The sequence below is a fragment of the Siphateles boraxobius genome, unplaced genomic scaffold (assembly GCF_051911475.1).
Source record: "Siphateles boraxobius isolate OS27281-9 unplaced genomic scaffold, OSU_SipBor_1 24, whole genome shotgun sequence".
NCBI lineage: Eukaryota > Metazoa > Chordata > Actinopteri > Cypriniformes > Leuciscidae > Siphateles > Siphateles boraxobius.
The window spans coordinates 2,724,664-2,752,595 of record NW_027508855.1 but is presented as its reverse complement, the minus strand read 5'-3'; the positions used below and the strand labels follow the sequence as shown (position 1 = coordinate 2,752,595).

The following is a 27,932-nucleotide window of genomic DNA, read 5'->3' as shown; positions in this document are numbered from 1 at the left end:
ATTTCGGACGAGAGCAGTTACGCCCAGTACCATAGACCGCCGGGCGTGCCAGGGCTCCTCTGTCCACTGCGCGCTATATCATACTGCGGTGTAGCATCCGGAGGACCGGGCAGAACGAGCACTACTTCTCTCTGCACAGCTCCATACGCATTCTGGATGACTGTTAATGCGCAATGATCGAGTCATGTTTGCCCTTCAGTCAGCTGTCCGAAATGAAACTCCTGGTTTAACAAGGATGCTGCATATATTTAATTATTCATAACTGTTATGTTTATTTTGGATGGGAATTGTCTCGGTATATTTTCAAGGAACGATATGAATGTGACGTACAGCGGCTTTCTGAAGGAGAAGAGCATCCTCGCCGTCACCGGTGAGCGGGATCGGGCGTGTAACGGAGCATCTTTTCTCTCAGCTGGACTATAGTGTGGGGCCGCTCCTGTTGCTGAAGCCTGTGTGTACTATTCTCTTGAGCTAAGAGGAATGAATTGGACATTTTTATAACGAAGCACACTGCCAGAGAGACGTTTGATTCACTCAACGCGTCAAAAAAGTAGGTATCATGTCATTTTGAGTCTGTGAACACTTTGTATCACTTGTATAAATACAGCACTAGCCTGTGTTTTGCATGCGTGCGATGCCATTGACAGGGTATGTGATGCATGTTATTCTAAACACTGACTCTGTTCACCAGGTTGAGGGCACGTGAATGTGATGTTATTTATGAATATTGTTCCCTCATAATTACTCATTGGGTGATCTGTATTATATCTGTGTTGGGAAGTGGAGCATCAGTGAATGAAGGGAGACAGTGACCTATCTCTGACAGACTGGGTTTTCACTACTGGTTCTCAATCTTCAACACTGCACATTTGGGATGTTTTCCTTATTTAACACAACTCATTTATATAATCAGCTCATTCGTAAAAGCTCTAAGACCTAAATTGGGTGTGTCAAATACGAGAGGTACAAAATTCTGATCCATTCTGAGGTGCTAAAAAACATGGTCTTTCTCCTGAAAAAGAGAGTCAAGTTGTGGCCAATAGAGTCCTATAGGTGACATAATCATTAGACCTATGCCTTGGTCTACTATATATACTACTTGGTCAACCTGGTCAGCCTGGTCTGTTGTCTGGTTTTTGAATTAATTTGTTAATCCTGCTTAACACCAGTTGGCCAGGCTGGGCATGGGACCATCCTACACCAGTAAAGACCAGAATTCCAAATTAGGCTGCATATATTAAATTGGAAATATTTTAAATAAATGTTCAGGACCACTCTTTTCAAGATGAATCACTTCTATATGAAGAGGATTAAGTGCAGGTCTATCTGTGAGGAAGATGGATTGGGTGAATTTACAGATTTTGAATCCCTCTGAGGTTTTTTGTTCCTCTGTTGGTGCATGTATTTCATCCAGCCTCAGCTGTGATGGAATGATTGTATTTAATGAAAACCTGTGTCAAGTGGCAGTAAATAGGGTCCTATACATGTAAAGCTCCAGAGCAGTCTTAGATCAGTTTTGAAATGTAGTTTTGTTCGATTCTCCAGCCTCTTGTCTTGTGCCTTTAGACATAATGGAAAATAAACTGAGCGCTTCTTAATGGAAGATACCATATTGACAAGCACTTTAACAGTATAATTTGCTAGATGGCAACAGTGAAAACATTGGTTCTTTAGAGAGGCAGGGTTTTATCAAGCACAGCACCCGGAACTGGTTTAGATGCTTCTGCAGCCTAAGTGCATTCTATATTGACGTGATATACAATTAACAATAATATGGATTCCACGTTCTCATTGCTGTCATTACTGTTTGTACCTCTGTAGCTCAGTTTTACAATGTCAGTGTCATTGAATCCGGTGGTGATTTTTAATTGAATGCTGATATGACTATATTTAAAATTCTGATATTCTTGCAGAAAGGCACTTTTGTACTGCATTCTGAGTAATTCAATTCTTGAATGCTGTGGACTAATACATTGTTGGGACCAATTGTCCCAGTCCCTACGAGGGAAATTAATTAATAAACATACAAAATTATGCTTATTTGAAAAGGTAAAAATGAAGATAGTTTTCTTTGGGTGGTTTAGTGTAGGAAGATAGAATATCGGTTTGGACAGTATAAAAATCATTGTCTATAGAGAGGCGAAGATATCCCCACGAATAGCAAATCCTAACCTGTGTGTGTGTGTAGAATTTTCATATCTATGTCATTCAGAAAGTTCATATGAATCAGCACTATACTGTTGTCAGGCTGTAATCAGATCCTTACTCATAACAGTTCTGGAATTAAAACCTCAGCCTTCCACATCCAGCAGGAAAACGTGAGAATCCTTAATCTGGATTCTTAATCTGTCCGAGCTTTCTTTTTTTTAAATATAAATAGAGGATAATTCTATAACAATTATGTGAGTTTATCTAAATATTCATAAAAATATGCTCAGGGAAGCTCTTCATTACTATTGAAAGGTACAGAAATACTAATTTGAAAGAGAGAGATGCTTCGACCCAGTGGTCAGTTGTTATTCTTGTCAGCTTGTTCGTTGAAAGCTGCCAAAGCAAAACTGAAAAAGAGGTTTCCATCAAAGCTTCAGATGCTGGCATTAAATTCCATAGGCTTCAAGGGTAATTACTCTACTAACTGAAACTGTCTCCAAGTGCATAACCCTCATGTCTGAGCAGATGCTTCCTCTGTCACAGATTTATGCTCAAAATATCTTTCTTTCTAGATGGCCTTAGGATAATATAGTTAGCACCCTAATGCCATTCAACTGGCCTAACCGGAAACACTTCATTAAAACATAATGTGGTTGGAATGAGCGAATGTTTATTCAGAATGATGACCACCATGATTCATTTGTTTCTTTTTAAAAGACAGAATGATTTTGTTACCTTTCTCTTCCTCTTTTTTGCTCCTCAGCCCAACCTCACATAGACTCAAATAGGAGTGTGAATTTACACACGACTCATCAAATACATATTCTCCTCTGCATAAGTGCATGTATAAGTGAGGTGGTTGCATTGAGGCAGATTTGATTTGAAAGTAGTATAATTTTATGATTTTATGATTCTGTGTCAGTACAAATGTTCCATATTTATACATTATAACTATTTTTTCATCATTGCTTTCTCCCACATTGCCCAGTCTCTTGGTATGGCTGCGAAGTCCTCAGAGCCGGGGTCAGTTTCCATTCCCATGGAGGAGACTAAGCGTGCAGGAGGAGCCCCTCAAGATGCTGCCATGCTGACCCACCTGAAGAAAGTGGAGAACCATATCACTGAGGCACAGAGGTTTTCTCACCTGCCTCGGCGTTCAACAGTGGACTTGGAGTTTACAGAGCTTTCCTACACCATCCGTGAGGGCCCATGTTGGAGGAGGCGAGGTATTGCATGGATCTTAAAGATTAAGCTTTTGAAGCTTATAGACTCAAAATGAGTGATTATAGTTTGTTTTTCAGGTAGTATTAGAGGGTTACACATTTTACCTTTGAAATTCTTTTTTTATTGTGTCCGAAATCAAGACGCTGACAGTTATTTTCCTTTTATTGCCCATGAGTACAAAAGTGATCATGTGATTTACTGCATTTATCTCTCGCAACCAATGACAAACTTTCCAGATATGATAAGCTACATACATATACACTGATTTAATAGTATTTGCCAAGAAACAGGAACTGGAATTATGCAACAAACCAATCATAAAACTCAAGATACTGCTAATAATTTAAATTTATTACATGGTTTCTGGAATACTCAAATCTGATTGGTCGATCGCTGTTGTCAGATCTCCGTCATCCATGCCAACATCATCTCATCCTAGTACTGAAACACACTTTCACACCGCAGATTCAAACTCTTTCGAACTTGTGCCATCTTGTGTCTCAGTAATCAACTGTAGTAAAAATGAAAAGGATTTTACTGTCATTTTGTTGCAATGTTTTGTTTTTTAAACAGATGCTTTTATCTAATGTACTGGCAAGATCATACGATTATTTAAACTCAAATTAATTTTTAATGTCGTCTTATTTACTTGGTGAGTTGGTGCATCGGTGTAATGATGACCCAGTTGGGGTTTGTTTTGTGATATGGACGGAATAGCTATACATAATCCCTTATCACTCCAAACTCATGACACACAAACACACATATACATGGACGTAATACTATTAGCCCCTCACACGCACTCCACCCTGTGTCCTGGGCTGTGGAGTGCTGTTCTCAGCAGACTTTAGATATAGTAAATAATTCACTTCCCTAGACGGCACACTGCTCAGCTTGTCTACTGCCTAGCCTAGCTAAACCTGCCCGGGATGAGCTCAGCCCACACACGGGAACGCTCATACACACTTTATTAATAAGGACAATCTTCTTCTACACCACCCATTTTTTTTAATCTGGTTGCAATGATTCATTGTACTTGGTGTTTTTTTTATTATTTTGCTCTGCAGCATAGGCTGGTTTTTGATGGACATGAGACTGGATAGGTTTATCTGACATTCTGTGTAGCTCGTGAGATAAGATAAGAGATAGAACTGGCAGTCTTAAGAAAGTGTATGGAGTGCTCAGATAAAAGGAGAAATGTTTTGTGCTTAAATGCTCTTAAACAAATAGAAATTGTTAGTTTGAGCTTTGGGTGCATGTGCTTCACTGGGCTGGAAACGGGTTCATGGAATTATTAATTTGATATTTCTATCATGGTATATTTTCACTGGACTATCTCTCATTTCATCTTTATTAAACTTCCTCGAAACATGTTGAGTGCATGTAGTATATAATAAGTAGATTTTGTTTAATAAATATATATAGACCCTTATATAAATATCTAATGAAAATACATACATTTAATGTCCTTTTATTATACAATACTTAATAAATATACATGCATACATACATACATACATACATACACACACATATATATATATATATATATATATATATATATATATACATATATACACATACATACAAAAATAGCTTATTAAATGTATATAATTTGTGTGCGGAGTGTCTATTTATACCAATGCAAAAAGCCCGCCTTGTTGGCAGAAGCTATTTACACTAACTCCACCCACCATTGTCTGATTGAGCCGGACAAAATGACAAATGATATCTCACTGATGACAGAATCAGTAGCATGGAGAGTAAGGCGGGTTGCATAAGCTTAATTATAATTTATAAGCTTATTAAAACACAAATTATAAGCTTATTAAATAGGTTGTTATTACTGTATACTGTTTTATAATATACTACAATGCACTGAGGTGCAAATAGTATCTGCCACTAATAGCTTGTGCAAAGAAAATACTTTTTCACTTAGTGTAAATAGCATCTATCGCTATTTAAACTTAGAGCAAAGAAAATACTTTTTGTTGCTATTTACACTCTGTGTACACTCGCTTGGTGTACCTGCTTATGGAGTTTCACATATATCTATCTAACTCTCATTGCCTTCTGTCTTTCTCCCTCTTTCTGCTCGTATTATACCCAGTAATCCTCATGGAGTGGTTGCAGTGCTGTGTTAATGCTGGTGAATAATGGCTTTTGCATACACAGCAGCTCCTATAGCTTCAAGTCCTCCAGCATGCTGAGCCACACACACACACACACACACACACACACACACACACACACACACACACACACACACACACACACACACACACACACACACACACACACACACACACACACACACACACACACACACACACACACACACACACGGCCCTTACTAAATGGAAGATAGTGAATCATAAAGTGGTGAACTCTATAACATATAGCCTTTAAGACTCTATGTTTCTTATATGTTTGAATGGTGTGCCTTTCAAAGGCTTTTTTTTTTTTTAATTAGCACCCCATACATTAGTATGCCATTCTTTCATTATTACCTCATACCTCATTATGCAATCCCTCTGTTGTTCCATCTGCTGAGAAACAAGCTCTTTCATGTGCAATTTCTGTATCAGCAGTTTTAGATGTATCATTTCAGGCTGAAAAATATTTAGGTCTTTGCAAATTTGATAACCTTATCCAACCATTTCAAATAATCTTGTTGGAAATGAAATATAATAATTCAACAACAACTGTATTTACAGGCTATGTGGCTTTATAAAACAATTTTTTTGTGTGAAATATTATTACAATTTAAAATAACTTTTCTATTTTAATATATTTTAAAATTACGGAGCATGAAAAATGTAATGTTTTCACCCATTCAACATTTTTATGCCACTATGCTCCTTAGAGGCTACGTATAAAATATAATTTATTCCTGTAATGACAAAGAAAAAAAAAATTCAGCAACTATTACTTCAGTCTTTAGTGTCACATTATCCTTCAGAAATCATAATAATATGCTTATTTGGTATTTAAGAAACATTTATTATTATTATCAATGTTGAAAACAGTTGTGTAGCTTAATATTTTTAATGAAAATGTGATATTTTTTTATTCAGGATTCTTTGATAAATAGAAAGTTCAAAACAGCATTTATTTAAAAATAGACTTTTTTTTGTAACATTGTAAAAGTCCTTACTGTCACCTTTGAGCAAATTAATCCAACTAGACAGTATAAATCAGCCACAGCCGGCATGGACATTTATATGAATTAAAATTCAGAAATGTTTATGCATTATGCATTTTCAAACTAAATTTTAAAAACACTGCAAAGGCATATTTGCTTGCATGCTAGATACATGTTGATCCAGGTTTACCTTGTTGTTTTTCTCACCTTTTCATTGCTGTGCAGTCCATATGGAATTTGGTTGGAAGGTCATACAGAATTGTTCCTCTATAAGTACTGCCCTGAGCCTTGAATGATAATGTATGTGAGTAAAGGCAGAGCGAATATTAATAGTTATGTGCAGGCTGATGGTTTTGTTTTTGATTGATGAATAGAAGCTATGTGGCTTTCCTGCCATTTAACCCTCCTCCTAGATGTCATACTGCCTCTTCCCTTCCTAGCCTCTCATCTTTATTGATCGGTCTCTGTTGTTTTTGCTTTTCTGTATTACCTCTGGCCCCTTTCTCTCCACTCTGTCTTTTCCTCTGGACTCCTGTTCACCTGTCATGTTTTATCTTCTCTTGAGTCTTCCTGCAATTTCTTATCCCTTGTTCTGTTCCTCCTCTCTCACTGCTTTTAGAACGTGTCGAGTCATAAACATTCTGAATTTTGGATGGTTGCTTTGATCTGAACCTGTGGGAACTAGCATACATGGCTGGACTATATTATACAATACCAGTGGAAATGTAAATAAGCCCAGTGGTAAAGTTAGAGTTATGAGTAATGCACAATAGTCACAAATCTGCTCTATGAATATACTACATCTCCAGCATTGTAAAAAATATGTGAAATCTACAGTAATTTACTGTGTTTGTTCAAGTTCACAGCAGAATACTGTGTATTCAGTCAAAAATTGCAGTAATGAAAGAAGTACTGTAATCAAATAGTTGACGGTAGCCTTTTGATCTATAAAATAAAACACACCAGTTATAACCTGCTTGTGGTTTTTAAACTTTATTGTGTCTGCTTGTGTTTTTTTTAAACTTTATATAGGCTTCAAAATGTATACATTTTGGATTAACTTGTAAAGATTATCTTGATAGACAAAACGTTTAAGGGTCACAACTCTTTGTTGAACACAGATCTTATTTTTTGCGATTTTCCAAAAGTCTATGGGGAAAATGCATAGCTTTTCGATCGAGGGAACCCATGCGCCGCTAACTTCCGAGTTGTCCTACAAAGTGACGTCATAACTTTGCCACTCTATCAGAGTCCGTCTATGGAGAGTCTTGGCACTTCCTATTAGCCCCATTGTATCATCTTGGTTGCAGTTCCATTAGAATTCCACTGGAGGTGATTGCGGGAGAGTGCATAATGAATCGGAGTCTATGGAGCTAGACGGCTAAATGTATCCCTTTCTCCTGCTTGTCGTTGAATCAACGTATATTTTATTGTTGATTCCGCTAGTTCAATATAGATTATAGACCAAAAGTTGAATGAACGAGTACTTATGTCCTTTCGATTTCTTACAGGTTAGGTCGTTGTTGGCTGGAACACGCTAGCATTCGACGTGACGTCATCACATTTTTGAACGGATTTTTAGAACAGATAAGTGAACTTAAAAATGCAATTTTCAGCTGAGTGTATTATCTTAGCCTCCCTTTTGAATGCAACTTTCAAATTACTTGACAAAAAATTACATCCTGAGAAAGGTGGATTTCTGGGGGTGAAACCCCATAGACTCCCATTCATTCTGCACTTGCCTGCGAGCGTCCCCGCATGGACAGAGACGTGTTACTGCAGCCCATCCAGAAACTGGAAGTAACCAGACAGTGCCAATTCTCCATCTTATTAGACATTCTCTGACTCTATTCACAAATCCTCTCCCGTGGCCTCATGGGATTGTAAAATGTCCATCGTATGCACACTTCAGAATCTCGTATAGATATAAACACTAGATGTCGCCTTGGCTACGGCAGTTCATTGGAACGGATGCGTCAATAGAGCCGCCATCTTGAAACAGGGGAACCCCTCATCAGCGTCAATGTAGGAAAAGGTCTAATGGAAATAAAATCACCATAAATCATCATGAATGCGATTTTCTAGTTGTTTTGGTTCGTTCCAACGGTCAGACATGTATTTATTATAGAGTCCAGAGAAATGTTTAACAATTTACAAAATTTCAGAATCTTGTGAAATGTAATCCCTTGCTGTCTGGTTTTTAGATTTCGTTCGTGTAAACATCCATACGCAGCACAAAAGTCTGGCATCATCCATGAATTCAGCGTTACCTAGCTACTTCCTATGACAAGACCCCTGTTCCAAGATGGCGGCGGTTTTGACGCATGTTTAGACCCCCAAGGCGACATCTAGTGTTTATATCTATGAGAATCTCGCCGGAAGAAGGTCATCCAGATACTTTTTGCCTACTCTTTTACGAGTACTGTGAATTTGGACATACTTCTTTTGTCACTGTTTTTCACCTACTAGTAGGGAAGTATGCGATTTCAGCTGCAGCCAAAATCAACAAATAATGACAGGGCAAATGAACAGAACTAAACCAAAACAGATTACATTACAATTATATTGTATGATTTCTGAATTATGTTTTCCTGTCATTGTATCTGTCAGAAAGTCCGTCCTGGAACGGAAAACAGGGAGCGGTTTCTGACGGACTAATATCATAGTTGCTACTTCCAGCAGACTGATGCAATAGCCAGTTCCAGCCGTTCTCTCCCAGATATCGTTCAATGTTGTGCGTTCATGCAACAAATACCACAACACAACATGATTACCTCATATAACTTCCTTACCATCCTGAGACTGTAAATGGATGTCACTTACTGCCTGACAAGTGTTATTAAAGAGAAGTTTGACGAAGATATACTTCTCTCGAGTCTGATTCTCTTATCGGAATCACTGTCCATAATTGTCCGCCTACAGAACTGTAAATTCACAAAGGTTGCCAGAGGTGCTACTCTGCAACAAATTGGTCCTTCGAGCCGGATGTGGCAACAGTAAACAGTATGGACACAGCAGCTAGCAATGCATCAGAGACAGTGGATAGACCCAAGAGACAGAGTAAACTGCCTTCCCATCTGGGTGACTATGAGGTTGGTTACATACCTCCTGTGGACCCTCCTCCAACCGCTTCTTCTCGCTGTCACAGCCAACATAAGAGCCAGTCGAGGAAAACGTCCCATAGTAAAGTCAGCTCTCGTTCCAGATCCAGTTGTCATTCCATTGTATCTGGTGTTCAAGCTACATCTGCACTTACAAGCAGCCAGGCAGCCATAATGGAGGAGAAAATAAAACAGCGGCAGTACGACGACCTACTTCAACAAATGGAGGAGGACACGCTGGCAGAAGTAGAGTGCCAGAGACTACAAACCCAAGCCAAAGAGGCACAACGTGCTCAAGAAGAGGCTCTCATGGCAAAGGAGGCCTTGTCTAACCAGTTAGAACGACGGCGCAAGCTGAAAAAGGCGAAAGCTGATCTAGAAGTGGCCATGCTGGTGAGTTCCCTGCTCAGCCAAGACACAAATTTGACTGATTCAGAGCCTCAAGCATCACCAGACACAACTAGGCCACCATCACAGTTTCATCAAGCCAGCTCAGTGCGAGTGACTGTCTCATCTACTGCACCCATCTGCCATCAACCATATCCACATCCACCTGTTCCCCAAACTGGTTACTTACCTCAACCCGGAACAGAGCTTCTGATGGCAGCAGCCTACGGTATCCCTCGCCCCACACTACCAGTGTTTGAGAGTGGTACAGAAAGTGACTTTGCTTTGTTGAAAAGCTTTGCAGGAGAAGTATGGCCAGCCCAGGCAGCTTGTTCAATCAGAATTAGGTAGTATCATGAGTACTCCACCGCTCAGAATGGGTGATACCAATGCCTTCGATTCATTCGCCTTATCTGTGCAATCCCTGGTGGGCATGCTAAGGACGCTGGAGGGACAGTACGGATATGAGCTTATGTGTGGTTCTCATGTGGACCGTCTTCTGGGTAAGATGCCACCCGCTTACCGAGACGGCTTTGTAGAATACTGTTTAAGCCATGGTATCCTTCAAACTGGTATGGATAGAACCTACACTTTCCCCGACTTAGCGGCTTGGTTACAAACGAAGTCACAAGCACAGTGCATATCAAGTCGGGCTGCTGCTATGTTTCAGTTTGACACAACAAAGTCATCTGTAAAGAGTAAAGGCACTCCTTATCATCGAGAGCGTTCAACACCTGTACTTCTGACATCCGAGAGAGATGCCAAGCCCTCTGAACGTGCCCAGACTAAAGCCATTTCCAAGCTAAAGCCCTACTGTCCTTATTGCGATAACCAAGATCACTTTCTAAATTCATGTGATAAATTCAAGAGGTTGACCACCACCCAGATTGTTACCTGGATCACAGAGGGTAAACGTTGTTGGAAATGTGGTCGGAATCATCCAGTGGACTCCTGTAATCTCAAGCGTCCCTGTAAAGTCTGCAAAGAACTGCACCTGACTGTCCTGCATGACTCTATCAGAGATACTTCGAGAGCGGTGCTTATGGTGAGTTTGCCATCCACTCAGATATATCTTGACAGACCCAACCGCTCACAGAAAGTTATGCTTAAGAAGTATGTCATTCGTGATGCCTTTACTGCCTCTGCTTTAAGCCTTGCTGAACATAATTACCCAGTGGCAGCACTCCAGAAAGCATATCGCCACATGAAAGGTCTACCCTTGCAGTCTGTAGACAAAGTGAAACCCTTACTCCTCATAGGGTCTGATATGCCACACCTCCTGACTCCTATTCAGCCAGTACGTAGAGGAGCAGAAGGTGGTCCCGTTGCCATATGTACCAAGCTTGAATGGGTACTGCAAGGCCCAATGTGTCCAATTCAGCCCCCTAAAGGCCAGCAACAATGCCTGCATCTAATGACAGCCCCAACACGTGACGAGTTGTATCAACATGTGGAGCGCTTGTGGCAAATTGACACCTTGCCATACAATGAAAGGCTGATCACATGCTCAAAGCAAGACCAACAATCCTACAACCTCTTGCAGTCTGCTACAGTCAGAGTAGAAGTAAATGGTATCCAGCGGTATGCTACTCCGCTACTAAGGCGTACTCCTATCACCTTGCTCTATGCAAGCAAAGAGGCTGTGCTCTCCAGTCTCAGATACATTGAGAGAAAACTGGGCAAGAATTCTGAGCAAGCTCAAGCCTACTGTTCTGAAATTCGAAAGCTTGAATCTGAAGGCTACATTGCCAAGATAACACCAGAGGAGGCAGGAAAGTCCACAGAGTCTTGGTTCATTCCGCACCACATTGTGCATCATAATGGGAAGGACTGAATAGTCTTCAACTGTTCCTTCCAGTACCATGGGCAAAGCTTAAACGAACAACTCCTTCCAGGGCCAACACTGGGGCCATCTTTGCTAGGTGTCATACTGAGGTTCAGACAACATGCAGTTGCAGTGAGTGGGGACATTAAAGGCATGTTCCACCAAGTACGTTTGTTACCTGTTGACAAGTCTGTGCTGCGATTCATCTGGAGGAACATGGATAGGGAAGCTAACCAAGACATCTATGAGTGGCAGGTACTGCCCTTTGGTACGACCTGCAGTCCGTGCTGCGCAATTTACGCCCTTAAGTTTCATGCCCAGGAACACCAAGGCACCATGGTTGGCTTAGCTGACATTGTGGAGAACTCATTTTACGTCGACAACTGTCTTCACAGTACTCCCGACCAAGGTGAGGCCAGGGCCATAATAGATGGGTTGCGTCAGTCTTTGCTAAAGGGAGGCTTTGAGATCAGACAAGGGCGTGCAATATACCATCAGTTCTCAAACACCTCCCATCGGAAGCCAGATCAGCTAGTAGCGAGTGCTGGCTGTCTCAGGGTAGCACTGACATGCAAGAACCTACTCTCTGCCTACAATGGAATTGCCTCGATGACACCCTCGGTTATAAGAACCGCATAGCAGAGCCTGTTCAGCCCACCATGAGGAATCTGTACAAGACTCTGGCAAGCCAATTCGACCCATTGGGTTTCATAGTCCCCTTCACCACGAGGGCTAAAACTCTTATCCAGGATCTCTGGAAACACAACCTTAGCTGGGATGACCCTATCGAACCTCTACACCTGCGTGAGATATGGTCCAAGTGGGTTGCAGAGCTTTCCAGCATCACCAGACTGCAATTCCCTCGAACTTACGCGCCTGGCGGTGCTGACACTCCTTCCACTGTGCGGGAAGTCCATGTCTTTTGTGATGCTTCGGAGAGGGTATATGGTTCCGTGGCCTACCTTCGGGTCACAGACAACAGTGAAAAAGTCCATGTCACCTTTGTCCTAGCTCGATCTCGAGTGGCTCCTCGTAAATGTCTGTCTATGCCCCGCTTAGAGTTGTGCGCTGCACTTTCTGGAGCTCAGATGGCCTAAGTGATACAGACTGAACTGACCATTCCCATACACCAAGTCACATGGGCTGATTCAACTACGGTGCTGCATTGGCTAAAATCAGAATCCTGCCGATACAAGGTCTTTGTGGGGTCTAGAGTAGCAGAGATCCAGACTTTGACAGATGTTACCAGATGGAGGTATGTTGACTCTGCTCGAAACCCAGCTGACCATATCACTAGAGGTCTTACCTTAGACGAAATAGCAGGTCCTCACCAATGGAGATCTGGGCCGACCTTCCTGACTGAACCACAGGATATGTGGCCGTTGACACCCAGCACGGAATCCACACCTGACCTTAGCGAGATGAGGAAAGCATCCTTTGTTGGAGCATTCAGTGTCATTCCCAGTCCAGTGCCTTCAGACCTCAGTCAATTCAGAACCTGGAACGAGCTAGTTCAAGCTACTGTCGAGTCCTGTAATGGGGCGGCCAACATCAACGCCACACAGGCAGAAAAGCTCCTCTTAGCACAGTCACAGCTTTATTCATTCCCAGAGGAATTCAGAGCTTTGAAAGCTGGAAAGCCTATCCCGACAGACAGCCGTTTGAGTTATCTCGCCCCGGAGTATGACAAAAATACTGGTCTTATCAGAGTGGGTGGACGACTTCGTCGTGTTGAAACCCTGCCTTCTGAACCCACAGATGGCCGACCCTCCACCCTGTAGGTTACACCTGTTTAAGCCACCATTTTACTTCACTGGCGTAGACTTCTTCGGGCCCTTTCAGGTAAAGATAGGTCGGCGCCAGGAGAAAAGATGGGGAATCGTATATAAGTGCTTGACAACCAGATGTTTACATCTCGATCTCCTGGAGCACCTGGATACTGACGCCTTCCTCCTTTCTTTGCGACGCTGTATAGCCCGTAGAGGAAAGCCTTTTGAGATTCTATGTGACAATGGCACTTACTTTACTGGAGGCGATCACGAGTTAAAAGACTCCTTTCGTCCAATGGCTCCTGAGTTGCAGGAACAACTGGCTAAACAGCAGATCCAGTTTCGATATAACCCACCGAGTGCCCCTCACTTTGGCGGGACATGGGAGCGAGAGGTGAAATCAATTAAGACTGCCTTACGAGTCATTCTACGTGAACAATCTGTGCCTGAATCGGTTCTGCAAACATTGCTAGGGGAAGTTGAGGGCATACTCAATTCCAAGCCTCTTGGCTATGTCTCATCGGACATTGCAGACCTTGATCCTGTAACTCCTAACCTGTTACTCATGGGACGTCATGATGCTTCATTACCACAAGTCCTTTACGACTCTGACGAACTATTGGGGAAACGCAGGTGGAGACACAGTCAGGTATTGGCCGACCAGTTCTGGAGAGCTTTCATTCACTGCTACTTACCAGAACTACAGGGTAGACAGAAGTGGAGATCGGATGTCAAGGAGATGGCAGTGGGACAAGTGGTTCTCCTCATTGACCATCAACTCCCACGAGCGCTATGGCCTGTGGGTACAGTGACAGAAACCTACGCAGGGGCTGACGGGAGAATCCGGACAGCCAAAGTCCATGTCAAAGGCAAGATGTACACACGCCCTGTCGTGAAACTGATTCCACTTCCTCCAATGGGGGTAATGATACAGACCCTCCAGACGGCCTTTCTTAAGGAATACAATTATCCTGACTGATAATTGGGGGCGGCTGTGTCAGAAAGTCCGTCCTGGAACGGAAAACAGAGAGCGGTTTCTGACAGACTAATATCATAGTTGCTACTTCAAGCAGACTGATGCAATAGCCAGTTCCAGCCGTCTCTCCCAGATATCGTTCAATGTTGTGCGTTCATGCAACAAATACCACAACACAACATGATTACCTCATATAACTTCCTTACCATCCTGAGATTGTAAATGGATGTCACTTACTGCCTGACAAGTGTTATTAAAGAGAAGTTTGACGAAGATATACTTCTCCCGAGTCTGATTCTCTTACCGGAATCACTGTCCATAATTGTCCGCCTACAGAACTGTAAATTAACAAAGGTTGCCGGAGGTGCTACTCTGCAACAGTATCAATTCAGTTTTTTAACAATTCAGTGTTATTTAAACGTGTTATTTAACTGTTTTTTCCCCCTTTCTAATGTTGCTGTTGTAGAACATGGACAGTACAAGCCAAAAGTTTGAACCAACCCTCACATTCACTTGAATGAGATAGTGTGTCCAACTTTTGCCTGGTACATTATGTCATGGGAACATAGTGGTGTTTATGTTTATGATTATTTATGTTTATGAATTACTGTCTAATGATCTTAGCACCATGATTTAAAGTGTTATCAAGGAAAGACTTAGCACCTCCAGTGACTAGCTTCAGTATTGCTGTAAAGCTGCAACACTGCATTGCATGAGGCAAATTGCCGTATACTTAGCAAATTGTTGGTCTAAATGAATACTTGCCAGGAAAACTGATTCATCAGTCAGTATTTATGCCCTCCTGCCCACTCAAACCAACTCAGGACTGAGTATTATGTCTCTGGGGGAGAGTCAGTACATAGCTTGCCCTGCTGTTTATCAGTCATGCTAATGCTACCAGCAGCTCTGTGCGAGAGGAACAAGCTCTGATATGTATACTTGGCCGGTTAGCTTATATGAAATATACCTCTGAGTCTTGAATGAATAAATGAACGAATGAGGAATTTATATAGCGCTTTCATAATTACTACTGTATACCCAAAAAGTGCTCTACAATCATATCAACCACCACCTGCACACTGCAGCATCCAAGATGATCTTGCCTATAACGTCACAAATAGAGAGGGGCAGAGAATTTGGCTGAACTTAATTTTCGAATCCATCTGACAGATTACACTTTGAATTGTGGTACTATGATATGAGACAGTTATTAGTTTAAATAAACATAAGTAATTCAGAGCTGCCAACTCTCACGCATTGACCGTGAGACTCGCGCAATTGACCCTTTTCACACGCTCTCACGCCACACATTCATTTTCTCACGCAGAGAAACATCGCGGACAAAGAGGACACTGACACCGACAGACAGAGAAGTTTACTTTTGATATGGAAAACATTCTCAGCTGTCAGATTCTGTCAATATTTTTACGAGATTCACACAATAAATAACGTTTTGACGCTTTAAATGTGACAGATCGCTGTAGCGCGTGCATTCAAATGGCACGTGATACAGTAGCCTACAACTAATTTTTTTTTTGTTTTCATCTACCCCCTCAAACCCTTTTTATTTGACAGTAAGTTACTTGTCACTTGCTGCCAGTTAATTACTATGAATTTCACTGTCAAACAGTGTATAGTGAGGGGTCCAAAATACATTCTTGTAATGCACCAGATATTTCATTCAATTTAAATTCAACATATCCTTTTTCCACCTTCAAACTGTTTGCTAGCTTGTTCAAATGCAGAATATTAGATTATGTGCTCTAGCTTGAGGGTGTTAATCTTAAAAGGCACCTGTAATGCTTTTTAAAAACTTTTTTTTTTTTACCTTTCCTTCAGTGTGTGATATAGCTGTTTGTGCATGCAAACGTGCTGCAAAGGTACAAAGCACAAAGTCCACAGTAAAGCGAGTTAATTTCTCCAACAGAAAATACTTGTCTCAAAATGCCTCGTTTGTAGTCCAAGCATTATTTCTGTGACTACAGATTCTGTGACTACACTTTTGCATAATGCCTACTGGCTGCTTTGGTCCACCCTCAAAGAACAGTTTGGTGAGTGAATTTGCTATGTCGAGGAAATACAGTTTTTTTCACTGGAGGGCTGGAATGGACTTTACCAACATTATTGTTATAATGCAGTTTTTAGCTGCTCACAAAGCCTCCGGAGCTGAAACTTGATTAAGTTAAAGGGTGTTACATTTCCGACACACGCTGTAAGTGTTTGACCAACAGACTGGGCCAGATGACCAATCATAGCACAGACTGGACTTTTTGAAAAGGCGGGCGTTAAAGAGACAGGAACTAAAACAGAGCGTTTCAGGCAGAAGGTGAAAAAAGGAAAGGGTGCTGCAGCAATGTAGTAAGAGAAAAAAAAGTTGTTTTTGAACTTGAAATCATGTAAATGTATTTTAGCAGACCTCAATCATATCAGAGAACTGTAAGTATTCTGTCATTGCACAGTTCATTCAGTATTTCAATTATTAGCTCTCATAGCCCTTCCACAAAATTGTGTTTGCCTATATTTTGTAATTCGTTCCTTTATTTTCATTAAATTGATTTACTATTTAACTATTAAAACAAGTAGTAGGCTATACGAAATAGTACAACATGGCAAAGAAATTGTTTCCTGTGTGGGGCTCCAAAGCAACCTGCTCCATGTAGATATAATATTTTTTTAATGAGTAAAACGTTTCTAACACAAGACCATATCGCTAGCAGATTGATGAATGATTTCTTCCTTATCAGTACACAACCACAAACTGCATGGATGCATCTATTGATTAAATGTGTTTAAACTCTCCAAGAGCGCTCTCGGGCTGATCCCAGTTCAGCCCATAGCACAGACCCATGTAAGTGATCTCACGCAGTGCTGTTTGTTTTTAACTCGTGCTGGAGATGGAGAGAAATGCATGAGCAGATTAATGCTCAGGTTACTCACCGTCAGCATGTTTCAAAATCTAAAGATGAATTATTAGTTACAACAGGATGCAGGGCATATCATTTGTGGATGAGTTGTTAGCATTTAATACTCATGCACGCCACAGATCATTGGTATGCAGAGAAGCATACAGGAAATTATAGGTCGATGCGAGGGTGTTGCCCATGTCGCTCTCATTCTCTTTCTCCATTATGTCAGTTATCGTACATCAGTTTTTCCATGATGCATATGCGGAGAATGAGAGAGAAATGCAGGGAATGAAAGAAAGCAATCAGAGCACTTCACTAATGACTCAAGGATCTGACTGAAATATAGAGAGACACACTGATAAAGGGGGAAGACAAAACGTATAACATAAAACCAGGGATCTTCAGTGAGGCATCTGTGGTCCTGAGGGGGTCTGGATACTACTGTAAAGGATTCCCTTTAATTTCAAACTCTTTCTTTTGCATTAAAGAGGTCATGACATGGATTTTTATTTTTATTTTAATATGTTCCTCGAGGTTCTCTTATGATGTAATAAAGTTTTTGCAAATAAATAAATAAATAAAATATTTACATTTTATTTTTTTTGTAATATTTTAAACATAAAAAAATATTGCAAAGTGGAATTTTCATTACATTACATTTATTATTATCAGTGTTTAAAACAGTTGTGCTATTTTTGTAAATTTCTGATATATTTTGTGGAAACATTCTTTTTCAGGATTATTTTATGAATAGAAAGTTTAAAATAAAGGTGTTTTTGTAGCAACGAAAAGTCTTTACTGTCGCTTTTGATCAGTGTAAGCATCCTTGGTGAATAAAATGATTTCTTTCTTTCTTTCTTTCTTTCTTTCTTCCTGACCCTAAACCTTTAAATGTAAAATGCATGTTGCTTAAAATTGCTAGTCTTACAAGTCAACACTTGCATGCTATGTCATTTTTGCTATTTCAAAAAGATTGAAGACCACTGACATAAACTAGAAGCTAACAATGAGTGGCAGGAGAAACGCAAGTTTCTGTCTCCCTCTTGAGGCAGAGATAAGAGTCACTGGTATTTTTGTGGAATGCGTGCTAATTTTTGTGGAAGAATTTAAATCCATCAATTTCAACTGTTTATCTCGTTCATTCTTTTGTTACCCTGAACAGTTTTAGTGTAAATTTCAGTGTAAAATGTAAGTTCCGTTCATGGTGTTTAACAGTCTGTGGTATATCTGGTTAATAATGTAAGTGACTGCATGAATCATTATAATATCATGTCACATAATATGTTTAAATTCAGATGAATGAGGTGGAATGAATTGAGCTGCATTGATTTTTCAGCACAATTGGATGATGGTTCAAATTGTGACTGTTATTCTGTCATTTGTAGTTTAAATAGTTTTATTGGACATTACTTGAGGGTTAATATTTTTGTAGACTTCACAATCAAAGTACTTTGAGTACAAAGTACTTCATTGGAGTTCACAGGATATGATTCTGTATACAGTATATTAATATAATTCAATGTTTAATCAAGCCTATTTTTGTTTGATTTAATTTTAATTCAAGCTGTCTCATAAAGCAGAAATAAACACAATGTACCCAAAATGCTGTGTGCAGGATTTAAGGCCCTTCTGAAGTGTCTGTCCGGAAAGTTCTGCAGTCGGGAGCTTATCGGAATCATGGGACCCTCCGGGGCCGGCAAGTCTACTCTCATGAACATTCTTGCAGGCTACAGGTGGGCATGCATTTATGCACAGAGAAGGAATATTCCATAATTCATTTCCTGTATATCACTTCCCAGCCTTTCTTTTTCTAGTCTCATTAAGATTTCTGCCATGTCTCCATCTTCCTGCAGAGAGACAGGCATGAAAGGTCAAATCCTGGTAAACGGGCGACCCCGTGACCTCCGCACCTTTCGAAAAATGTCATGTTACATCATGCAAGATGACATGCTACTGCCAAACCTAACAACACGAGAGGCAATGATGGTGAGTTCCTTTGTGTGTGTCATGAGAAGAATACTTAATTCTGATTGGTCAATCACTTCATTCTGTGGACAAATATACACATCATTTTTATTAAGCTGTATATATACGGTAACAATTGTCCCTGGCGACCAATCTTTTTTACTCAAATAATTTCAACTCAAATCATTATTTTATGCACAATGATTTGTACATAAACACCTTCAATCAATACGTATATAGTTGTTTTGATATAGTTGATTGTAGATTAGCCCTGTTTTAATATAATCTTTCATTGTTTTGTTTAGGTTTCTGCTAACCTTAAACTTAATGAAAATATGGATGTGAAAAAAGAACTGGTAAGCTTTTGCAGCACCACTAGATAGTATGTTATGTTAGAAAAATGATCAAAACTGTGAAGCTGAATGGTGACATTGTGTTTATGTGTTTTTGTTAGCTAAATAATGATATAATGTGTGACAGGTGAATGAGATCCTCACAGCATTAGGACTGCAGGAGTGCGCCCAAACTCGCACAATCTCTCTGTCGGGTGGCCAGTGTAAGCGATTGGCTATTGCTCTGGAGCTGGTCAACAACCCTCCTGTCATGTTTTTTGATGAACCCACCAGGTACCCAGAGCTGTAGTATTACACACATCCTTATTCTTAACCATAATCCTTTTAAAATACATGTTTAAAAATGAATGTTTAATATTTCCAAACTTACTTGTGTTTGTCTCTGTATGTTAGTGGTCTAGACAGCGCATCCTGTTTCCAGGTGGTGTCCTTGATGAAATCTCTAGCTTTGGGAGGAAGAACCATTATCTGTACGATCCACCAGCCCAGTGCAAAACTATTTGAAATGTTTGACAAGGTCATTGCTGTATTCTAAAATTATATCGTATTGTGAAAAATGTGTTTCTGGGTTACATGACTGGAAGTGTGTGAGCATGTTAATGTGTTCATGTTCTTCTTTAATACTGTCTGTTCTTCTGTGTAGCTTTATATCCTGAGTCAAGGTCAGTGTATATATAAGGGGACAGTACCGTACCTTATCCCCTACCTGAAAAACCTTGGACTCCACTGCCCCACATACCACAATCCTGCAGACTTTAGTAGGTTTACTGTGTGTGTGTGTGTGTGTGTGTGTGTGTGTGTGTGTGTGTGTGTGTGTGTGTGTGTGTGTGTGTGTGTGTGTGTGTGTGTGTGTGTGTGTGTGTGTGTTCCAAAACTGTAAGAGTTTCTTTCTTCTGTTGAACACAAAATTATATATTTAAAGGATGTTGGTAATCAACCAGTTATTGTTAATCATTTACTTACGATATTATTTTTAAAAATATTAGTTATAAATTGTATCCAATGTGATTGAATTGCTGAAGGCATCGTGCCAGTGTATTCATAGAGTTAATAATTGTTTTCGGCTCTTCTTGTCTATCAGTCAAACAGCCAAACTCAGCATGTGTATGAATTCTGCTGTCTTTATGCTGGCAGTAATTGAGGTCGCCTCAGGAGAGTACGGTGATCTGAACCCTGTGCTCTTCGAGGCTGTTCAGGGAGGCCTGTGTTCAGATGAGAGCAAGAAGAACTCCATTGACAAGAATGACCCCACCACATCCTGCCCCTCCCAGTGTTATAATGTGAGCGATGAACACACACTCTCACACACAAAATCTGTCAGTCTCTTTATCAGTCTCTTACCCGCTCACCTCTTGTGTTATTGTGTATTCGACCAGGATTCAGGCTACATTGAGAAACACACTTTTGCCACCAGTACCTTCACACAGTTCTGCATCCTCTTCAAGAGAACCTTCATCACAATATGCAGGGACACGGTAAGAATTATCCTCTCTTTTTATTGTCTGTGCCTAATATATTAAATGTTAAAGAAATCCAACAACAAAAAGCAACATCTGTGTGCGTGTGTGTGTGTTCAGGTATTAACCCACCTGAGGGTGATGTCACACCTGTGTATCGGCGTGCTGATTGGTCTGCTGTACCTGAACATTGGGAATGATGCCAGCAAAGTATTCAACAACACTGGCTTCTTGTTCTTCTCCATGCTGTTTCTCATGTTTGCAGCACTCATGCCCACCGTCCTTACATGTAAGGCAATCTGTGTGTTTGGTTGTGTGTGCTTAATTCTTTGAGGATGGAAAAAATATTTGATCTGATTGAGTGATTACTAAATCCTTTTTGGTTTGTTATGAATTAGAAGCGTTCCTATTGGCTTGTTTGAGAGTTATGGTTCTTACAGAATCAGTGGATCGAATTAGACACTTATGCAATGATGTATTTTCCTTGCAGTTCCAATGGAGATGTCAGTGTTCATGAGGGAGCATCTTAATTACTGGTACAGTCTAAAGGCTTATTACCTGGCTAAGACCATGGCTGACATTCCATTTCAGGTACTTCTGTTTCTAAATCTTTCTCATGTGATCATGTTAAATCAAAGCATGTAGCCACTATTATAAGTAATTGGAAGGGCTTGAGAAGTTGGCATGTGAGGGGACAGACGTTTCTAAATGTTGGGGGATGTCAATCAATGCCCTACTGGGTCTGTCACACTTTTCAAATCGTTCATGTCTTTTTTTATGAGTGCTTCTTCTCACACTTCCAGGTCATTTGTCCGATAATGTACTGCAGTATAGTGTACTGGATGACAAAGCAGCCTCCAGAGGCAGCAAGGTATCTGCTCTTTATGGCGCTGTCCACCTCCACTGCCTTAGTGGCTCAGTCTCTGGGGCTTCTCATTGGAGCGGCATCAACCTCACTACAGGTATGAGGACTTCAAACTAGTGATGGTAACATGCACTACCGTTCAAAAGTATGGGGTCAGTAAAGTTTTTCTTTAAAGGAAATTAATACTTTTATTCTGTAAGAATGCATTAAACTCACTACAAGTGGCAGTGAAGGCTTTAAAATTGTGTAAGAAAAAATGATGTTGATTTTAAAGAAGTTTATTTCAGCGTATATATAAAGCACCTTGGGTTCGTCGGAGTCACAATGAATGTTAATGAATTTACCACCTTGATTGTTAATGAAGTTACTATTGTTGTAAGAGCTGTGGTCTGTATGTTAATGAATTTGAAACACCCCGTTGTCTAAGACAAATATATCACGTTTTCCTCAAAAAATGTATCATCACAACTGTTTTCAAATTTGATAATAATAAGAAATGTTTATTGAGGATCATCTGAAGGATCATGTGACACTGATGACTGGAGTAATGGCTGCTGGAAATTCAATTTTACCATCAGGAATAAACTGCATTTGAAAATATATTGAAATATTTTAAATACAATTTTAAATTGTAATAATATTTCACAACATCTCTGTTTCGTTTTTTTATTTCAATCAAATGAATGCAGCCTTTGTGAGCATAAGGCTTTTATTCAAAAACATTAAAAGATGTACAGTACTAACCCCAGACTTTTGAACTGTATTGAAGTCATTCAGTAACAAAACACGCGCTGCTGTTGCTTTCCTTTGGAACTATTTTCGTCGGTGCAATAGAACAAAACAATTAATATTGTTTGTGTCTAAAATGTAAGTAACAATAATAAATATTAACTACGCTACTTGTTTACTGAACAATAAATTCAATGTAACATTTCCAATCGTGATAATATTCAGCGAAACAGCTCCCTTAGTTGTGTTATGTTTAACTAAATCATGTTATAAAAAAAGACAACAATTAGAATTTTTACCTCAGATTTCTTCTGTGAGTTTTCTGTGTGCTGTTTCACTCATTTGTTTTGATTTCTCCACGAATGTAGACGATATAATAGGGGCGCTATCGCTTACATTTGCTAGCAGTTCAATTCTAAGTTAACGAAGAAAAAAGTAACGTTACAGTGGGCTATTTACAGATTAAACTGACCTGTACTTGAAGCCCTGAACAGGTCAGTAATTTTGCAACATTTTTCTGCTTCTTCTTGGAGTGCTTTCTTTTTCTTTTTCTCTGCTCCACCTGGCCGTTTTCCCTGCATCATCGGGTGCTGCTCGCATTTTTTGTTTAACCGTTTGGCTGAGGCATAAAGTCGAATCGTAGTCTTGCCAGTCTAGACTAACAGATTTGTGATTTTATTTTTTATTATTTTCATTAATATTAATAATAATTTTATTGAATGACGAATTCGAAAATGATCACTGGTAAAGGTAGTAATATAAAATAAAATATAATATAATAATAAAAAATAATAATAAATAGAAAAACGCTGGCTAGCAGCAGGCCAAATTAATCGCCAGGCCACCGGGAAATCTCCCGGTGCTCCCGATGCCCAGTCCGGGCCTGGGCATGCGTTGTGGAAATGCGTCAATTCTCAGGTAGGCCTTTAAATATGCAGCATTAATGCACAGTGATTTTGAACGAATATTTAATGTCGGTAATGGTTACATAATGTTAAAACTAATCCAGCTATTGATATCTTTGTAAGACTGCCGACCGTATAGAACAGTTGCAGGGAAAACAATGTCCGGAGAAATATCTAACATTAAACTCACTTTACCGTGCTCAACCACCGTGAGTGCATTTCACGCATTTATAATCACTCGCGTTCAGCGGGGAGGAGGAAGGGAGGTTGGTCGGCCGGCCAGTCGGTCCATCTCGGGACCAGCGAGATTCGTTGAGATTAATGAATTTATTTATTTAATAATTTATCTCAGGTGCCGGAACGCAGTTCCGGACCGTTCCGGCCCACTTTAACAGGGTGTAGGCAGGACTCGAAGACGGAGATTAAAATCAACAAAAAATTTAATTAACAGAAAGATATCTACACCAAACTTAGCGTAAACTTTAACAAGAACTGACCAGGGAGCAGACCAAGTAACAGAACATGTTATTCAAATTTTAACCTAAAAATGCATTCAGTTAAATTCAAATCAATTTTCCCCCCTTGTACTTCCTTGCTTGAGGTGCTTGGATCCCAGCTTTTACATTGACTGTTCTTTATATTTTCCTCTTTCGCATCTTCAGGTTGCCACATTTGTAGGTCCAGTCTCTGCCATCCCTGTTCTTCTGTTCTCGGGTTTCTTTGTCAACTTTGACACCATCCCCAAATACCTTCAATGGAGCTCCTATGTGTCGTACGTCAGGTCAGTCAAGAACCATAACAATAACAATCATAAACAGACATTCATCCCCTAATCACAAAAATATCACACCCAAACACTGATCCATTCCTCTGCAGGTATGGTTTTGAGGGTGTGATCCTCTCCATCTATGGCATGAACCGCTCAGAGCTGGAGTGTCCCGGCGTGGTGTGTAAGTTCCAGAAACCAGAAGAGGTTCTGCAGCTGCTGGATGTGGAGGATGCTAAGCTCTACGTGGACTTCATTGTGCTGGGGCTCTTTTTCTTAATTCTGAGACTTGCCACGTACCTTGTTCTGCGTTATAAAGTCAAGTCAGAGCGTTAGGGTAGGAGCTCCTCTTCAGAATAAAATTTTATTTAACATACACATAAACTCGAAAATGCACATAAAAATCTTTTTGCAATGGATGCAGAAACCAATGCACATTGATTCCGGGGCCATTTTTCGGCAGTGCAAAATTTATCCTCAGTTTTTTTGTTACTTGAAAAGTATTTTTAATTCTCTAAGTATAGAATAGTAAATATGGAGGTTTTTTACTTTAATTTGAATGTTTTGAATGTATTCCATGCAGTATAACTGTGTAAATTTAGCCCGTTACTGAACATTGAAGCATGAGTCTGTATACAGGATTGGATGTATATACATTGACAATCTCATGACAGCTCCCAATAGCATGTGGATTGGCCAACAGCCAACATGTGAACAAGTCTCTTTATACCATATTGAAGGATCATCATATTATCTCACCATTAATGCATTTAAATGCATACCAAGCTGAAGAATATCATCAATATGTGTTTCGGAAGAGAGTGCGCTGCATGCTTCGGGCACTTTAGGACATGCAGGCAGCAGAACCAAGAACTCTGAGTGAGATGTTCGGGATATCCTAGACTATAAGAATGGTCCAACCAGCGTATCTTCAATTCCATTTTTGTCTTCCCACAACACACTGAGCTTGAGGAGAAAATATCTTCTGCAACCTGCTGAACATTAAGACTTTCATGATCTCCCAAGGCAATTCTGGGCAAAGCCATGCCAACCTAAATCCAACCTTCTGAGGAATGTTGAAGCAAGTGCCCTTGATGTGAACTGCCTATCTTTTTTTCTGAAAGGGATCTGAAATCTTGTTTGAGAAACATTTCGGCATTTTGTCAGCATCCATCAGTCTCGTTACCTTGAATTCTCTGACAACTGCCTCTTTGGTATCCTGAGAGAGAAACGAACTATAGTTTGTGGGCTTTTGCTCTCTCGTTTTCATCAGGAGGGATTAAACCTTGAACTTGTACAATAAAAAACTCCCTACAGCGACCAAAAAGATTAAACAAAAAAACTCCACTCCACTGAATTTACTGCATTCAGCCAGGAACGACACATATCAAATGTCAGAAAAACATTTGCAATCCTAATGTCTGATATTGAACATCTAATACGAACATCCATTACTGTTTAAATAGTACTCTCTGACCTATTTCCTTATGCTTCTTTTGCGACTGTTCCCTTGGACACTTAATCTACACTACTGAGGATATCAGGATATTTGCAGATAGTTGCAAGTGACATGATCATAAAGATGCTGGATGAACACTTTATGCCATCTTCAATGTGCTTTTCATGATGGATTAATCTATGACTCTTCTTTGCACTTGTACACTTCCCCTTCCCTGCTTCTCCCCCCTAACAGCCAGGCTATTTAATACCGCAATGCAAACATCTTCTCAACTGACTCAATGAAATATTTTTGAGTCCTGCTATGTGTTATGTCTCCTTATATAATGAAGACTACTAATAATCTGAGTATACACAAAGAAAAGTATATGTGTTATGTTTTAAGCAAGATTGTATATACATGTATGCACTTTTTTGATGTTTTATTGGAACTTTTTTGGACATTCGTTAATTTTATATCCTTAAATATGACATGCAATTCTGGAAAAGGGAGTGTTGTGACTGGAAACTGCATGATGAATTTGGAGTCAAAACACAAGGTGCTGTGACAGGAATTTATGTTGCACATGTATTGTAATACAGAAAATACTCCCAAAATAACTGAATAATCTGCTGCGAGTTAATTTTAGGACCTCTTGTTTTTGTTTTTGTTTTTGTTTTAGAATGTTGCCATTGGCAAGTTGACTCTACTTGAGCCATGTGAGTTGTAAAAATGTGATATACAGGTTTTGAGACAGGAAGGTGGCCCTCAGAATAGTCAGTAGCATTTAGCTCTAACGCATAGTACTGTAAGGTACGATTGCTCTTTTTCTAGAACAATCTGTCCGCCGTAACATTGCACACAGCTTTAAAGATGATCTTTTGGTCATCCTGCAAGTGAAGAATTGCTGCTCTAAAATCAGTTTTGCTTCTTTGCCATATGGTATACCCAGGGAAAACTAGGTCAGCACTTGGTCGTGGATGCTTTCGGAGCAAGGGATCAATGAAACTATTAGCTGCTCGAAGGTCAACATTCCAGTATTCAGTATTGTCATTGGAGAGGTTTAGAATAAGGAAATGTTCACCATCAAGAATCTTTCTTCTAATGGTACACGTACATAGTGTAGAGAGTTGGATAATACCTGTTTCTTATAGCAATAGTATTGTTCTGTGCCTAGTGAGTGATATTTCCTAATCCTTGAATATTCAATTTTCAGTGCTCGTCTGTCAATTCTCTATTGTGTACAAATCATCATTTTGCGTGTTTGTGTCATTAGAATGTGTCAATATGTTTTTCTGTATGTGGATGTTGAGAGACACCCGGATGAACTCATTTCACTCTCATTTAATTACGATAGTTTGTATTTAAAAGCAAAATCACATTCTTTGTTACGCAGCATGCATGCCTAAACAAATAAAAAGCATTTTACAGTTCCCTCTCAGATTAGAAAAGAAAAAAAGATAAGCAGGTAAAGTGCAAATTGATTTCCGATATATTGAAAAGGACTTCTGTTGATTCAGTTTTATGTATGATACATTCTGCAAGGTTTTTGCTTGCAAAGCAGATGTGCAGAAAACAGGAGTTACTTCAGTTAGCTTCCCTGCAGCATAATTACGTTTGCCTCATCAGAAATGCAATTTATGTGTGCTAAACCATGTTCAAATGATTATAATAAATGCATTTATATATTACCTACACTTAATGATTTCTGTCTTTTCAAATTGTCGGTATTGAAGGGGGTGGATTCTGGAATCCATTGCTGCTTCAATGTATATCTAATGAGTGATTATAATTGTAATGTCCGCAGGTGGATGAAGAAGATGACGGTAGGCGAAGATACAAAATAGCAAAGGCTTTATTCCAAATAGTAAAGATCCAAATCAACAGAACAGTGTGCTAGTGCACAAACAATAACCAGCAATGAACAGCAAGAGAGGGGAACTTAAATACACAGTTAAAGACAAGGACAA

The 27,932-nt window shown here is 39.8% G+C and overlaps 1 protein-coding gene across 2 annotated transcripts; it reads left to right on the top strand.

The window, feature by feature from the left end:
- On the top strand, positions 1-27,659 carry abcg4a (ATP-binding cassette, sub-family G (WHITE), member 4a). Of its 2 annotated transcripts, XM_077240742.1 has the most exons (15): positions 1-550; positions 3,140-3,377; positions 19,100-19,217; positions 19,338-19,470; positions 19,755-19,805; positions 19,930-20,075; positions 20,196-20,319; positions 20,446-20,560; positions 20,937-21,082; positions 21,179-21,277; positions 21,380-21,548; positions 21,750-21,850; positions 22,063-22,221; positions 24,421-24,539; positions 24,635-27,659. In XM_077240742.1, exons 2-15 carry the CDS (start codon positions 3,149-3,151, stop codon positions 24,858-24,860), a joined length of 1,935 nt encoding a protein of 644 aa, XP_077096857.1. In that variant the 5' UTR covers positions 1-550; positions 3,140-3,148; the 3' UTR covers positions 24,861-27,659. The 2 variants fall into 2 exon arrangements, with proteins under 2 accessions (XP_077096857.1, XP_077096858.1); XM_077240743.1 differs by lacking the exons at positions 1-550; positions 3,140-3,377 and adding an exon at positions 18,653-18,723.
- Positions 27,660-27,932: the final 273 nt, after the last annotated feature.

Bases quoted from the DNA above. Each gene is read 5' to 3' on its own strand.
- abcg4a (XM_077240742.1), top strand. From the start codon at position 3,149: ATGGCTGCGAAGTCCTCAGAGCCGGGGTCAGTTTCCATTCCCATGGAG. The intron at 19,806-19,929 runs GTAAGCTTTTGC...AATGTGTGACAG, and splicing joins TGGATGTGAAAAAAGAACTG to GTGAATGAGATCCTCACAGC. The intron at 21,083-21,178 runs GTGAGCGATGAA...GTATTCGACCAG, and splicing joins GCCCCTCCCAGTGTTATAAT to GATTCAGGCTACATTGAGAA.